Consider the following 17,839-nt stretch of genomic DNA (forward strand, 5'->3'; position numbering starts at 1 on the left):
TAACGTCGAGTGTCTTTCACTGTATATTAAAAATTACCAAAACATATTATCAAATTATCATGCTGTGGCGCGAGTTTCATTGTTAAAACACGCGATTTACTCAATCATTGGCAATTATTTATAAGAGGATTTGATAAAGGAAATCCTTTTTAGTGTCCATTTTTTCGTGGAATCCCTGGAAATTCTTCAATCATATAGTTTAAATGCAATCATCTGACAATGGTTTCCGTGCACTAAAAAGTGAAATATTTCATATAGTATTTACTGTCTTTAAAAAGTAACTTCAACACTTGCATAACATTTGCATACTTAAAATAACTTGAAACAACTCGTTTAAAGCAATTTTGAAAGTTTAAATTTCAACGCGATAAGTGATTCTTGTTTTAGTATCTTAGATTTTCGTAAGAGGCGTTTTTTTACTTCCTTTTACAAAAAAGGAAGTATTGCATTCGCGAAAAAATTTTCATTTAAAAATCGGCTTTAATTTCCATTTTGCTCACCCCCGAATGAATGTTGAGTTTATTTTTCAACCCGACCACACGTGGATATATGCCTAGGAACGTACATACACCCGAAATATCCATTTTGAGATCCCCGAGATAATTGCAACGAGTTTTTTCGTGACGTCTGTATGTACGTATGTATATGCGTATGTGTGTATGTATGTAGTATAACTCAAGAACGAAATGTCCTAGAAAGTTGACATTTGGTACTTAGACTCCTAGTGGGGCTAGTTGTGCACCTCCCTTTTTGGCTGCATTCGGACGCACCAAAGGGGGTCTTTTGCCCCTTTTTGGAGGGAAATCATTGTTAATTTCGATGTAAACTCAAGTGGTGTTATAATTTGGCGAACACTTGGCAATAGGTCGCCAGTCTTTTGGTCGCCAAGTTTTGTCGCCAACTTGACGACAAATTTGGTGTTTTTTTTTCAAAAATTTTTCTTAAAATCTGGTTTTAATTTGAGAACTGTTGGTGATATTTAGAGAGTAAACTATTGAATCGTATTAAAACTGCCAATAATGAGAAAATGACATTAAATTGGAGGGAAAGGAAGTCATGTGATGCACACATCAGCTCGTTTACTGAAAACTTGTGATAGTTGAGTCTTCAGTTCTTGTAAAGATTTCAGGATGTGTTCCTAACACTATGATACGATCGAAAAGGTGAAATTCAAAAAACCAAACATAATATTAAGGTAAACACCCTAAATATTACATGAAATACAGCAGTCAATTCCAGCCGAGGACTGCAGTTTCGTGCTTATTAGCACTCATCAGCTCGGCATAGGAAAGTGACTGCGCTGGAGGTGGAAAACCTCAAGGAAGCCAAGAGTGCCAAACAAACTGGTAGCTAATATAGAATTAGGACAGACCAGACGAGTGACCAAAGCAATGGTTCGGTAATTTACTAAATAACACTAAATATATTTATCTTCAATATTCATTGCACCTTTCTAAAACTTTATACGATTATTAAATATGACGTAAACAACACATTTTGACTACTTACATGTTGAAAAAAAAAAAAAAACCGATAAGTTTTTTTTTAATAAAAAAAGTCATATTTTTTAGCAAAAAGTACCATTTCCTTAACCACACACACATTTCCAGTGCATTCACTTTTTCATAATTTTTAAACTTTTTTGTGTATTCTCTTCGTTAGTTACCAGAAAGTGATATGATGACCCTCCGATTTGGAAATAATTAACTAATAGCAGGTTTTATGGGTAAATGCTTGAAAATTTCCCCTGAAAAATGTGCTTTTGCCCCCTACGTTTAATTGATCATTATTTCAAAACCACATATTGCATGTACATTAACTTTTCGAGGTTTATATCACAGTAATATGTTCAATTACCATTTTCGCAGAGTTTCAAATTTTTATAGTGAATACTTTTTTCTCTAGAACTGTTGGAGTAAATAAAAACTTTAAAAACGTGGTGATGAGAAAATCAAGAAAGAAAAAATGAATTGCAATTATAAGCAGTGCTTTTGAGTTTAATAAATTTCTTCTAGTATTCTCAATAATTTATCGATTTAAAAAACAATTGCGAATTTAGAAAGAAGATTACTGGGGCTCTCTAAATTTCTCAAAATCGATTTTTTAAAAAAATTAGGGTATTCGCCAGCCTTAAACTTATTTTCTCCAGGAAGAAGTTAGAAATGAATTAGACTAATTCTTTGAGGGTTGAGTGTATTAGAAATATGGGGGGAAAAAAGCTGCTAACTATCTTCACATATTTTGTATTGCTTCTTGGAAAACCAAAACACATGTTGGCAAGGTTTTGGAAGTTTGTACTTTTATTTTTTTTTCTTTGACGTTATATTTATATTTTTACTTTTGAGCATTAAGGTATATTATATACTGTCTACCTCGCTTAATCGAATATCGTCAGTTCCAAGCAATTTTATTCGATTAAACTGGGAGATTTTCTTTACTTTTCTAAATTGACAACATTTGTCTTAAAACGTAATAATAATAAATCAATAGCAATGTGTAGGAAACAACTAATATTGTTGGTAAAAAGTTTTTGAAATAAGGTAAATAAACAACAAAATAGTTTATTAATTAGTATGTATATTACAAGTACGTATGAAAATTATAAAAAGTAACTTACAACTTGAGTTATGAAATCTGTTTTAGTACTTTTTTTCAGTACATTCTTTTTTGAAAAATTCCATAATAGTGAATTGCTTGCTCAAGGACTTTTTGGAACATATTTCTGATTCCATTTTTCCTCTTCTTGTCGACCGTGTTTTACGCACAAAATTTATCAATTTACCATCGTCTAAAATGCATATATTTCTTTGTGTTATTTTATTTCATAATCGACTGCATTATCCATAGTTTTTTTTTTTGGAATAGCAAAGTGGAAAGAACTTTGGTAGAATATTGTAAATGTTTTGATGAAATATGAATGTTGTTTTTCTCGCCCGTTGTCGGTGAAAAATATTACTTAATATATTTAAGTCAACAATTGTTCTTACTTGATTTATTTATAATTTACTCAAAAATTTTCTCAGCAAAAATATTTGCGAAAGCGGACCAATATTATTCGATTACACGGGGAAATTATTCGATTAAGTACGGATTTTTGACATTGCGTCCATGGGGAAACATTCTGTTCCGGGATGTTTTATTCGTATAAGCGGGGTATTCGTTTATCCGTTACCCGATTAAGCGAGGCTGTATGTACAGTAGAACTCCGAATTTACGTTTTCTGTCGGAACAGTGATAAAAAACGTTACAAGCAAAAAAACGTAAAATCGGTGCCACATTAAAAATCTAAGCATATTGTTTAAAAATTGACTCTTATCCAATGAAGTAGTGGAGAAAATGTGTTATAATCTTCACTTATTTTTGCTTTTAGATACAATTTTATTTATAGCACTATCTGTACCTACTAATATTTTTTTGCAAATTTGCGTCTAAGTTGGCATTCACAAATAAAAATAGTTTTTGAGTTTTTTTTTTGAATCGCTTGATCAAATGTGGCGACACCTTTGATTATTTCTTCTTTGTATTCATTTAAAGCCATGAAAATAAACACTTTTTATTTTCTTCGCATGAATTTTTACTTGTTTTCACATGTGTAAAATTTATGCACAACAAGGAAAAAACTGTTTTTTATTCAAAAAAATTCTTTTACTGCGAGGAATTGTTATTATAAAATCGGCGGGTGGTAAAATGTGTGGAGTGCTATCAGAAGTTCTGTATTAAAAATATCACTTTTTTTTCGTGAAATTTTTTTTATTTATTTCATAAAATTACAATGATTGAAAACTCTCAAACCCAAGTTATCTCTCTTTTTCATTTACATTAATGGTTCAACCAGAGTACCAAAAATATTGTCGGTTAGAAAAATATGTTTGAATTTCACTGTTTATTTTGAATACAAATCTCTGCACATCTAATGTTCTGTTTATTAAATACTTCAAATTAAATAACACCAAAATTTGATATTTCATAAGATATTTCTAAGCACATAATGTTTTTTTTTTTTTTTTTTTTTTTTTTTTTTTTTTTAACCAAACAGTAGATACTTCACGTATTCCAGGCACAAAAAGGATTTTTAAGAGTTTTTTTATATTTACAAAATGAGCAAAAGATTTTCTGGTGAAAAGTTGAAACTTGTTTTGTGGTTTACAACACAATTCAGAATCCAACACATTTTAAAACAGTTCATAAAACAAAATGTATTGCTATTTTGAAAAGCATGGAATGTTCTCTACAAAAATTCAAAACTCTTTTCTATAACAGTAACAACCACAGAAATGTTTTAATACCTACTATTTTAAAGAGTAATCTTTTAGATGTTAATTATGAGATCCTTAGCACATACATAGAAGTGACAATATATACAGTATGACGCGTACATTTACAATACATTTTACAGATTTTCGTCTTTTTTTTTTTTTTAAACTTTACAGTTGTAGTTATGAAAAAATAGTTACTTCTCTTAAAAAAAACTTCAATGGTCGCATTCAAATAGAGAGTTTGGTTATCTCGGATGATTGATCATGTGTTGATTAATGACCGGTTCTGACCAGTGCATCGAGTCGTAATTTTTTCGTTCCGGTCCAATTATATAGGACATAGGTTCAGTTTCGGCTTTTCGTTCCGCCCAAAATAACGGTTTTCGGTTCAGTTCCAAATGTGAAAATGTGTGTATGTGTGTGTGTGTATTTAATTTATACATGCTCTTTTTTGTGCTAAAAATATACTGGGGTCGTTTCCAAAATTTTAAAAATATTTTTTCCTGAAAGAGCATGCTTAAAAACATAGGAACTGACCATTTTTTAAATGATTTGACTAAGTTTGATATTTTTAAAGAATCACTTTAATTGGCGCGCTTTTATTATTTAAGCTTCTGCCGATTACATCACAAATGATGAAATGTCATTCACTGTTGCCATTCACAGAGTGTAATATTTAATTCGCATCTTTTCTCACATGCGTTGGCAACGATATGCTTGATAGCAAGCGTAGAGCGCAATATTTAATTCGTTTCTTAATTATCATAACGTGGAAACGCAGTACACAAAAGCGACAAAGTATATCATTTGTGACGTCATTAAGACCACGCCTTATTTTCAAAATTGGACATTTTAAAAAAATAATTAAAAATTAAGCGTTTTGAAAATGAAAGTTTTTTCTCACTCCACGTTATTACTTTTTTTTTTGCTTATTCTATCAACTTCAGTGACTAAAAGTAGTACTTTTGACTGAAGGAAACAACCCCAATCTATCATAAATGTAGCAACGTACATCTAATCATGATAATTATGTGGTTGAAGTTAGATTAAAACATATTGATAAGTTAGTTACATTAACAAATGACAGCTCCGGTTTTTCCTCCGACCAAAATAACGAGTTTTTCCGGTTTTCAGTTCAGTGTCGGTTCGAAGCTCTGGTTCTGGCCCAATTATAACGCTTTTTGGCTAATGGTCGGTGACCTCGAATCAACCAGTTCCTTTATTCACATACGACCAATGAATGCACATTTAATTTTGCGATATAATCAACTGTGGTAGTTTAATCAGGTAGTGAAATCAGAAATAAAAATGCAAAAAACTGTGAAATTATTTCAGTCCAATTAATTTTATTTATTTATGATATTGAAAGTTGCAAAAGCAATATAATTCAATCAGTAAATGCATTTTAAAGAACGTATTTTCAAAAAATGAGACAAAATTGACACTGGTTTAAAATTTTTTACACTTAAATAAAAAGACAAAAAATCATTACATATATACTCAACTGAAAAATATATTCTTTTTAATAATACATCTAAAAAAACTATCGCTTTTTTCTTACAAATTACGATGACAGTATATTGTAGATTTGACACGCAGTTTTTTATGCAGAATGAAAAAGAATTGTAAATTTAAAATCGTTCTTTAAAAAAGTAAATAAATGATAATGTTTAAATAACTTTCAGATTTCATTCATCAAAAAAAATTAACGCTGTATTTTTTTTGCACATGATAAATTAAATTCAAATGAATCAATGCGAGAAATTGCTGACTGATGTACAACGGAAAAATGACATTCATCAACTAGGCCATCATAGATTTTCGTCAAATATGAGCGGCATTGCAAGTCTTAAGTTTTAAAAGAGGTAAATTTTAATCGCCTTATGAAAACAAATTGTCCGACAATATTCATAAAATATTAAGAAATATTTTCCAACGTACAGCAAAAGATTGTTATTTTAGTCACTTTTTATCATTTTCTCTGTTATTTGCATTCCTAAAGGCATTTACTCCAACATTTTACTTCTCAAAAATGCAGGAAACTTTCAATTTAATTAACTCATAGCATTTGAATGAACAGTCATTGAAATATTTTCGAATTCACTATTAATGCAACATTTCAAATGAAATAATTGTATGAAACTTTAATTGACTGAAAGCTTTCGTTCTTTTGATAACCACGACTGACTATGAAAGTTGAAGCATTAAAGCTTAATCGTTTTTTTTTCTCAGCTTCTTTGATGGTTTAAAACTAAACATAAAGCTTCAAATCTGTTCAAATACTGGCCAGTTTATGACGTCTCATGAGGTAGTTTTCGTAATATTCTTTACTATCAAGAGCTTCTTGCACAGCTATTCTCAGCAGGAAATTAAAAAAAGAGTGAAATATTTGCAAACGGAAGAGCCATCCAAAAGTGAACTTCATTAACCAGTAACCCACGTTCTCGTAAATCCCCATAGGAAATTCGATTGGCATTCCAAATCTTTCCAGCCAGAAACGTGCCATTGCTTCCCAACTAAGAAAAATAATAAAAGAATTCATTGCTCGAATAATACCTTTACTCATAGATGAAGATTCCTTTGATGCCTGAAGTAAAGAAGGTTTAAGTTCGGATTCCATGATGTTTTTACAGATAGCTACTGTCTCGTCTAGTCCGCCATTACAAAGATTATATCGGTCCTCGACACCAAGCATGTAACCAACGCCACGCCAGAAATGTATCAAGCATTCCAAATCTTCTCGACTGCACCGTATTCCTACATGTTCTGGATGTGAAAGAATGAGGCCTACAAAAGCAAATTGTGTTAAAGCCATGTCAAACTGGGATATTGCCATGGATTCTGAAGTACTTCTAGTCTGCATAGGACATCTCTTCTCACTATGATTGCCTTTCCGTAATGAATTTGGCTTGTAGTCTTGAAATGTTGCCATATTCTGTCTGTTGCTTGCCATTCCCGTGCCATTGGAATAACTGGAAGAATTAAGATATTTTATCCCTTCATCTTTTCCAAGAACTGATGAGCAAGTATTAGTGCTGGTAGATTCTTCATTGAGCCGATCAGCCACTCTTCGATGCATACTTCTGACTAGTGTAATACTCTGGTGGGCAGGATCGTCCGGGTTCCATATATCCCCTTCGTACCAGCGTCGGATATGGACTAAGGTACTCAGATACCTTCGGAAAAGACACACAACTGATGAAGAATGGCCAGTAGATAGTAAAGTTTCTGTCATTTTTGGCAAATGTACGATGAACATCAAACCAGAGAGATGGCAGAAGAAGATGCTGTAATACAAATACAAATTTTAGAGCTTTGTCAATGAAAATTTACACTAAGCATTATTTTTACGTTACAGAAAGAAATGGTTTAAACAATTGTTATCTACATACAATTTGTGTATTGTTTATGGATGATTAGACGAAGATCCATCATTGAACTAGTTACTCAAGTTTGAGACCTTACGGCGTGGGAAAAGGAAAGATAAGTTATGAACATTTTTAATTTTTACGTAGCAAAACGGGTGTGGGATTAACATTTGATGATAGCTCTAAAAAATCATAGCTATGAAACATACCCTCGGTTTTCAAGGCAATATTTGCAGCTTTTAATTATAGAAATTTTTTTTTGCTTTACATAACTTTAAGTAAAATGGCCGTTGAAGAAAGAAACTGGATACTTTTACTGTTGAGATACACTTTTTTTTTCAAAATGATAAAAATAAATAGGCATGAGGGGATCATTGGGGAAAAGATATAGGCATGAGGGGATCATTGGGGAAAAGATGCTCGGTAGCCACTGTGGCTGTTTTATTTTCCTCACCTGTTACTTGGTCCGATCTAATGTCTGGGTGCTAATAACGGCTATACTCACCAGCGACATCGAACTGCCATCAGATACCTGAACCACAAACAAAGAATTCTGATTGGCTAATTAAGGTGGTAGCTCAGTTGTACAACCGAGGTTCGAAGAGACTGGTGATTACGACCATAAGATGTTCCTCACCTGAAGAAGTGCTTCTTAAAGAGCTCTCGAGCTCTATCGAACATCTCCTTGTCAAGCCAGGATGGAGGTTGTTCCGGCGAACTTCCGCAATCTCCCTTCTTGAGTTCACCTTCTCTTAGTTCATCCAGTCGACTGTATGGCTTCTCAGACTGTCCCCCTTCAGCAGATGGATCAGGTTTGGCGTTTGGAGACATAAGGGCCTGTGGGCTCAGATTGATTACTTAATTTCGACGGATTGGGATGGCACACTATTTTTATTGACAAGTTCGGAAAGTGTTTTTAGATCTGAAATAAAACAAAACGTTTTAGTTACATGAAACATTTTTATACACAAAACTCAAGCATCCAATATTTGGAGCAATTTAAGAGTAATACATCAATGGAAAAAATTATTTAAATGTTTTAAATGAAGAATTATAATGTATAACGGATGGTGATTGCCATGAACAGCGGTTTATAATGATTTTACAACTATTATTAGTCAAAAAAAGTTTTTTATTCTTCTTTTAAAAAGTTTGTTTTCAAATTAAATGAGAAAGAATTAGGATTAGGAAAATATCTTATACTAAATATCTGAAGGATATAACAGACAGAACAAGATATTTTCCCGTTTTCCCATAGAAAATGGCCACTGTGTGGCAATATATGACTTTAATACGCTCTAATATTCGAGGGTGTGGGTAAACAAAAAAACAAACAAACAAAAAAAAAAAAAACAAATGGTATGCACTTTCTAAATAAATAAATAAATAAATAAATATATATATATATATATATATATATATATATATATATATATATATATATATATATATATATATATATATATATATATATATATATATATATATATATATATATATATATATATTATAAATTAGTTACAATGCTTGAAATTTCGTAACAGCAGTATAAAAAAAGAGCAATTTTCAATCTAGAAACCCTTTGTCTTCTTTAAAGCTTTTGCTTTCATTCGTTCAATATTTATAAAGTTTATACTTTTTCATAACTATTAGACATTTTTACAGAGCTAAGAGAGGAAATAACGCACAGGAAGCCTGAGTGGACTCGAACTCACAACGAGTCAGTCTCATAGACAGCTCACAAAGCAAGAGTTTTCTACCGCTCGGCAACGAAGGCTCGCCGCCGATTTGCTAATAAGATTCTACCAGGTCAGCGTCGACGCTGATCTTTACGCTTGCACTTTGAATTTTAAGTAATTTTGACTGCAGGAGAGACTTTACACAAACCATAGTGCGGGAAAGTGGACTTGTTTAATTCTAGACAGAACTTTCCGTTCATATTTTTCATTCTTACTAAATAATATTCAAAAGTGCACTAATAAAGTGTTATTTTAAAAAGTCATAGTGAAAAGCATGAAGCAATCATCAAAAAATTGAACTTTGTTAAAAAAAAAAAAAGATTATTTATATTAATGCAGACAAAATAAAAAGGGAAAATATATTCGGAGGGAATTTGTTTAAATACTTTTTATATGATAAATTGCATGTTACATAGGATTTTAAGAATAATCATTCATAAAGACTGTATGTGCCTTATCCGTGAACCCGAGGTTTAGACTTTGTGGTGCATAAGGAGTTTTGAAATCTCTTAATTAAAAAAAAAAAAAAAAAAAAAAAAACCTTACCTAAGATCTTCTCAGCTCATAAAGCAATAGATCGTATGAGTTGTTACTGTCTGACCACGAATTGTATGGAAAGGCAAATATCCGGTTTACGGGCGGAAATGGACGCATCTTTAGTTTTTAGGGATGTCAGCTTTTGCAGATGTACATGTTGCGATCCTAAAGTAATGAGACTTACTTTATACTGACGCATGCACACCGTACCGTTCGCTCAACTTGACAGCAACGGTGGTGGGGGTTGTTGGTCTTACAGCGCAACGCAGGTCAGTTGCCTCCCAGCTTTCGGAACGGCACCATGGGCCTCAACAGTTACCCCTATACGGTGATTCGTTACACGGCGATGGGAAAAGTTCGTCAGAGCAACGCAAAGAGATCAAATTATGCTTCCGATTTCATTCCCAAACGTTCGCAATGCTTCAACAAGCGCTTGGGACTGATTGTCTGTCCTATTCACAAGTAGAAAATCGCGCGATTCCTTTCGTAAAGCCAGGAAGGGATGACTGACGAAACCATGTCTAGACGTCCTTTCTCGGCCCGTACTACTCCAAATTTGCAACGAGTGTGTGAAATTTTGAACACTGGTGTTGAGTTGAGTGAGTTGACTGGTGTTTGAGTCTCTACCAAGTAGCAAAAGCCTTGGACTTATAGGAAACAACGGTACAAGGAATTGCTACGGAGAAGTTGCACATGCAGAAAGTTTGCACGAAACTTGTGCCGAGATTTCTGACGGAAGAAGGTCCGAGTCAACGATCCCATGTTGCCCTAGCCTTCCTACAGTCCGGGCTTGTGACCTTCTGACTTCTTTTTATTTCCACTATTAAGATCAGCGCTGAAAAGGAAACATTTCGACTCCATCGAGGACATTCAAGCACATGTCAAGGTAGCCCTTGAATATACCTCGAAACAGGACTTCAGGAATGCCTTTGAGTCATGGAAAAGCCGCCTACAGAAGTATATTGTTGCAGGAGGTACCTATTTTTAAGACTATTAAGCACTTGTACCGATCAGCTCAATAAATCTGTCTTTTTAAACGAAGGCTCATTACTTTTGGATGGCACCATGTATGTTAGCCTCTAAATTTAGCAGAGCTTCATTCAAATGAGCGGATCATGCGCACCAAATGTTTACTTTTCCCCCTCATTCAGATGAACTGGTCTAAACTGGACGTTTTGCCAATTCCATACAATCCGTGGTTGGACAGTACCTATCAATCACAAAGTAAATAAAAGTATCGAAGAGCAACGTCAAAGCGAAGATGATGGGCTGTTTCAGAAGGTTCCAGAAGATCGTTTTTTACGAGTAACATTGAACTTCACAACGGCCTTCATGGATCAGTTCTTCGGGCCGCATATGGCCAGTAGGCCGCAGGTTAGGTCCCACTGCTCTGTCAATTCACTGCGTCCTATTGTCTGCAATTCTCAGTTGATAAACAGGATTTTCAAGAACAATTACTTAGTAGCTTAACTGAATCAGATATTGAACACTTTCTACTAACTTTTGAAAAGAAAATATTAGAATACTTACCAGGAAACCACAAAAGTAGTGAAACAATGAATTTTTTTAAAAAATAGGTTGCAGTCAAAACAGCATTTTGAGACATTTTTGACGCAAAAAAGTCATTTCAAATTTTAATAAAAGCGCCAAATTCAAAGACTTGGCGAGAAATGGAAGATACTACGCGATTTCACCGCCTGCAAGTGGCAGGACATCCATCTGCAAAGCGCGTGAATGTCACCCTCCTATTTTCACTGCAGTTCGTTAAATTTGAAGGCTTTAGCGAATTTTAAGATATTATATTTCGATAACGCGGGTAATTATTTATACATCCGAAAACGTTTCACTGCACTCTTCACTGGTTGCTGGTTAATTAAAATTAAGCATTTTGAGACTTGGAAAGAATTTCTTAAGTTTAAAAATTTTGCCACAGTGTAGTCATCTTTTTTCCGAACCGGAGATCAAAGGTACTCGTTGGTTGCCCCATCCTGAAAGGATGCAAACCCTTCCTATAGTTGTCACTCTCGAAATTCAAAATCAGTCCGTAACTAAGCTTCACTAAACCTGTTGCAACAACAGAACATGTTTTTTTTTTTCAATAAGAAAAAGAAAGATGATAGTACGTAGGCGTGATAGGTTAGGGTCGATTACACGTATTTCTTGCCAGTTGAGTAGCTAAAGTATTCAGGAATAAAAACTGAAGGTTGCGAAAACAAAGGTCGCGGTTAAGGTGCGTTCAGGTCGAATTGGGACAGTAAAATATCCACCTAGCTTTTGAAATGATGTTATTTTCTCAAAGGAACAATGAATGTGAATGTGAAGTAAACTCAATCTAGACTAAAGCTCCTCACTAATCTAACGTTTTTGCTGAATATTTGTGTGTAATGTGCGCTTACATTTGAAACACCTGTTGTTAGTGTTCAGGTCATTTACGCAAAAATATAATGGATCATATCAGAGACTTTGGAGTTTTTTTAAATCAATTTTAATAATTACCACCAATTGGTCATATATCTTTATTGATTTTCCATTCAATTGTGCGTTAACAAGTAAAATAGGTGAACAAAAGTCATTAGTGTTCTTAAGGTAGACTAAGAATTGATCCCAAAAGTAGAATTAATTTTATTTTTTATCAAGAAACTGCGATATTCAATTGTAAAACATGTATTCGTAGTGTAAATATCCTAATTTGGGGAGGTTGCCTTCATTGGTCGCCATTGTATGCAATGATATTGCTTTTGAGGAGGAGTATTTCTAATTTGCAGGTTAAAATATAAGATAATTTACGTGTGCTGAAATATTTTTATAACTTGGAGCTAAGATATGTTTCCTGAAAGATTATTTCTTTCTTTTTAACCGTATTCACTTTAACTCACTTTAATTGTAATAAATTTAGCAGATTAATAGCTTTACGTCAAGCAAATGCCGACCATTTGCATGTTCCCAAGGTGGCCATCTCAACAAAAAAACTATGTAAACTAATGTAGAAAGGTAAGTTTTGGTACTCCACTGTATTATATTATTTTTTTAACATTATCCATTCTTCTGCTATCATTTTTTCAAAGAAATTTCTTCCAAAATGAGTAAAACCATGGCAGAGTAGGATCGAATAATTGTTTATTGTACTTTTTTTTTAAAAAGTAATTTTGTGTAATTATATTTATTCTTTTAATTTAGCATTGCATAACACTTCTAGAGGTAAAAATAGTTTGTCGATAATTTGTTTTCACATTTTTAAAGTGATATCAACACATGGGCCGTCTTTCGAACACTGCGCCAAAGGTGGCCCGCAAGCTACATTTTTGAAATCGCGTTACAAAAAAAAGTTAATTTTTATTTTACGAAAGAAATTGCACTTGAAATGTCTTATAGGTGTAAAATTTTGCATAAAAAATCAGCCAAATACACGTAAGCAGAAAATTAGGGAAAAATCAACAAAGCTTAAACTATATTCACCTTTTGTTCATACTTTGTCAATTGTTTGTACGTAAGTAATTTATGAAGGGCTTAAAACCTATTGCTCTTAGGAACAAAACAGAGAATATTACGTGTACCAGCTACAAATCACTATGAGTTAAAATGTGATTTAAGATCAAATGCAACAACAGTAAAAATTATCTCAGTTCTGTTACATCTTTTACATTAAAATAAAACTACAACACAGTTTGGGGGGGGGGGGGAATCTCCTGTTTTTTTTTTTTAAATAAATATTTCAGCTCTTTTATGTTTCGTATTGTTCCCTTTGCAGTACCATTTCAGAAACAAAATAAACAATTACATTAAATCTGGAAATATTTTTTAGAAGAAGCATAACTTCCGTGTTTATTTAACCACTTTGAGTTCTACAGTAGACAAAGAAAGTGAGTGTAATTTTTTTTTCTGATAGTTAATTTGAACTGTTGACTGTACAATATGTTACATTTGTATCAATTATTAAGAACGTTTGTTTTTTCAACTGAAATTTCAGACAGAATATCAGTTTTAGAATCATTATTTCATTTCATGCTCGTTCTGTAATTGTAGTTCCTTTATGATTAGGTCGGTTTTTTAAAGGTTTATTTGTCGGTTACAAAAAAAATTGTCAAAAATTTTAAAAACCTCTCATAAATTACTTAAGTACAAAATGTTGGTTCTTTATCATGCACAAATAAATAAAAAATCAATAAAAGTATGATTAGTCGGTGGACATTTTTAAAATTGATATACAAAACTCAAGGGTCGGACATCATTTGTAGTATTTTCGTAAGAATGACCCATCCGTAAAGTTTTCTTTTCTATTCTAAACATTCAGAATAAATAAGGGAATAATTAAATCAAATAAAAGGAAATAAATATTAAAAACATTAAATTATTATAGAAACACTTTTAGATGAAAATATATGTCATTTTTAAAGTGTTTTTGTAAAAATTCATTGGAGTTCAAAAAAATTAACTGTACCCATAGTTTTTCTTAGAACAAAACAAGTTTCTGAAAAGAAAAAAAAAAAATCTTTTTTCAGTTTTTATAAGAAATTGCACTTTTTTTTATAATTATATTCAAGTCCCGCATTAAATCAGGAAGTAATTGGTATAATTCAATACAATACCAGAAAAAATTACCAATAGGTGCTACAAAAGATAAAATTAATGCCCATTTAAAAAATTTCGAAACTTATAGTTTTTATAAGCGTTCAAAACTGTTTTTAAAGCATACTCCCCGGTAAAAGTAAAAAAAAAAAAGAGCGAAAGAGTACTAAATGTGTTGTGAAAATATCACAAAAAATCTAAAAATCTGAATAAATAAATGAATTAAAGAAACAAATACTGCAAAAAAAGAGAGAGAAAGAGTAATGGCTTCAGAGATGGGAAATTGAGTGTTTGTCGACATCTGTCGCCAATAACTTTTGAGAGTATAGTCTGATTTGCACAAACTGTTTTTTGTTCGAAAGATCTTGCTCAGGACGACTTCTTCCGATTTTTTTTTTTTTTTTTTTTTGATTTGAAGAATCTTTTGTTCAATTTACAAAAGAAAAAAAAACATAGTTGGGGGAAAAAAAAACTAAGTAAAAACTTTGTATAAAAAGTCTCTTTTTGTTTTTCCTATTTTAAGGGCATTTTTGAACTATTCAAAAACTTTTAACATTTGCGCCTACGGTCAAAACTCAAACTGGTTCGTAAATCTCAGAAACCAACAAAACAAAAATTTATTTTTCATGCCAAAAAATAGAGAAAAGTACAAATATTCTGAATATGTTCTTAGTTTTCTGTTTCAAAAATATAGGATAAAAGCTATAAATAGAAAAAGAAAAGCAGTTTACCAAAGACTTAATATTGCTGAATGTTAAAGTTTGATATGGTAAATCAAAATATTGAAAGCGCGAGGAAGCTGCAAAAGATTTTATTTTTATCATAAGTGGTTATTGATGCATAAAATCTTTATTTTTCACAATTCACTTCATAATTACTATTACTCATTTTTATTTTTAGACAACGATTAAAAAGGAAAAGAAACATGCCTTCTGAAATTAGTTTAACCTTTTTTACTTTTTTAAGCTTCTTGTCATTTTTAAGAAAGCAATTTTTGGTTGTTTTCCCGTTAATTACATCAAAAAGAATTTATTTCATTAAATGCTAAAAATCATTTTTCATTTTGCTGTGTATCAAATAACAGTGCGATTTTGAAGAGACCTTAGAAGATAAAAGAATTCTTCATAATTCACGAGATTTCCTTCCCAAGGTCAAGAATTGTTGTCACGAGGAACACGATTTGAGTGTTCAAGCACTGGAAAACATGACGTTGGTTTCCAAACAGATCATAAAAATTCATCAGCTTGCACATTTACAGAATGCTAAATGGATTATAACAACGCTATTCAGGTATGTGTTAAAGAACATCAGGCAGCAGCTGAAAAATAGCAACAGCAATTTATAACTTAGAGCTTTCAGATTTTTTGTCTCAACGCTGTTGGGATATCTGTTGTTTAGGTAATATTTCACATTCAGAGTGAATAAATTAAAGCAGTGGTTTTCAACTTTTTTTTTGTCATGGAATACATTTGGAATACATTTGGAGGAATAATTTTCCTTTTGCAGCTTTTAGAATCTCCCAACTGTGTAAAACAAACCAATGTTGTGAAGTTGGAGGGAAAATGACCAACTCCGTCTCCGGAAATTTTAGAAGCTTCAATTCCGACTCTGACTCCTATACTTAAAATAAGTCCGACCCCGACTCCGCAAACACCTACGGAGTTGCAGACTTTGAGGGAAAATGATCGACTCCGACTTCTTTACCTCAAAATCAGTCCGTCTTCGACTCCGACTCCGTAGCCCTGATTTTACCACTAAACGCTGGGGGGAGAAATGCAAGGTTGCCCATCCCCCCAAAGACAATTGCATACCCTTTCAAACTCTATGAAGCAGCTCAAGAACGATATCTTCGAAAAGGAGATCAAAACCTCCACAAATCACACTCCTTAAAATATTGAAGGCTATGATTGATTTTAATGCACCATAACCTCCACCCCCCCTCGTACCTCCGAGTAATGTAGCAGCAAGTAAGAAAATTTCTAAAAACTAAAAAAAGTCACAGTAAAGCATTTGCGAAAAATTTTTAGAAGCAGGTAATAAACATAGTTGAAAAATTATTTACATTTTTGTGCAGACTTTGAAACTTACACTAATTACGTCATGTCTGAAGGGAGTCAATCCAGCAGTCATGTCAGTTACTTTGCAACATAGATAGAGTTCACGTTATAGTGAACATGGGGCCCAAACTGTTCTTAGTGTCATCGGGAACAGGCTATGAAAAAAAAAAAAAACGTAACAAGCTTAAAATTGGAAGTATAGAAGCATACAATAATTGCACTAATCAATAAGTTAAATAAGCAAATGAAGAGTGAAAAAGTAAGAAAGCTCAGTTTCTAGACCAGAGTAGCCACAGGAGGAACAAAATAATTTTCCCTGACTTTTCCCTGATATTTCCCCGTCTAATTTAAATTTTCACTGATTTCTCTTACGGCCGGTTCGGCATCCTCTTAAGGCTGTATTTCTACTTTTCCTTGATACTTGAATACACCCAGTCTTTTATATTATTTCAGACATTAAATAATAATATAGAAAAATGAGTAAAAATAACACAACTGCATTGAGATTGCTAATTCGTAAGGAAAAAAATTAAGTTACATAATTGGTTTCATTTATTTAATAATACTGAAAAAAATGACATTAAAAAAAAAGAAGGTTATTTTCAATTTGAAATTAGTTTACTACATTCTCTGCATCCCAAAAGAGAGCCTAGAAATGTTATAGACCGTTTTTAAAAACTTGTGAGAAGCATCCTTTACAACTACCCTTTCCTCTAACTTCAAAAATCGTTGCTTAGAATTTATGGAGGAGACTTATGAATCCCCTCATCTTTAAATCACCTAATGATGGACTAAACTAGTGATTTTAATGCTTTAGCTATGAAAAAATTGTTGAAAGAGAGTTCTTGAATCTCTTGCCTAAGTTCACGAAAGGTGGTCTAAATTTGCGTTTTAACACCATATTTTCCACAATTTAAAAAAAAAAAAAAAAAAAAAATCTTACTTTTACTTACCCAACACAGCCTAAAAGTTTTATGACTTCAATTTTAAAACTTTTTCTGGCGAGAACTTTCAATTTCCTCTTCTTTGAGTCACACAAAGTTCATGGTTGAGCTTCGAAATTTTTTTTGCGAGAGGGCTTAACTAAATTCATTATGAAATTGTTTTCATGCATATATGTCACATTTCCAGTGTATTTTTAGGTATGCGTTCTTAAAAACCAATACTTTTCAAAAACAAAAAAAAAAATATCTCGTTCTTTTTGTCTTAGAGTGTCTCTGCCAAGCAGGCGCTCAAGGGATCTTGTGTAGCAATCATTTGACAAGAACCCTAACGGTTTTCTGTGCCTTGAAAATCCACGACTGAACACTTGAACT

The 17,839-nt window shown here is 32.5% G+C and overlaps 1 protein-coding gene across 1 annotated transcript in view; it reads right to left on the bottom strand.

Moving 5' to 3' along the window:
- LOC129222930 (uncharacterized) overlaps nucleotides 1-16,687 on the bottom strand; it is a 51,359-nt gene extending 34,672 nt beyond the window's left edge. The window contains exons 1-3 of the mRNA XM_054857490.1: nucleotides 16,555-16,687; nucleotides 8,262-8,546; nucleotides 6,813-7,543 (exon numbers count right to left, since the gene is read on the bottom strand). Of these exons, the coding sequence (XP_054713465.1) occupies nucleotides 6,813-7,543; nucleotides 8,262-8,455 (925 nt within the window). The 5' untranslated portion in view covers nucleotides 8,456-8,546; nucleotides 16,555-16,687. The remainder of the gene's footprint in view (nucleotides 1-6,812; nucleotides 7,544-8,261; nucleotides 8,547-16,554) is intronic.
- Nucleotides 16,688-17,839: the final 1,152 nt, after the last annotated feature.

This window comes from Uloborus diversus, chromosome 5 (genome assembly GCF_026930045.1).
Source record: "Uloborus diversus isolate 005 chromosome 5, Udiv.v.3.1, whole genome shotgun sequence".
Classification (NCBI taxonomy): domain Eukaryota; kingdom Metazoa; phylum Arthropoda; class Arachnida; order Araneae; family Uloboridae; genus Uloborus; species Uloborus diversus.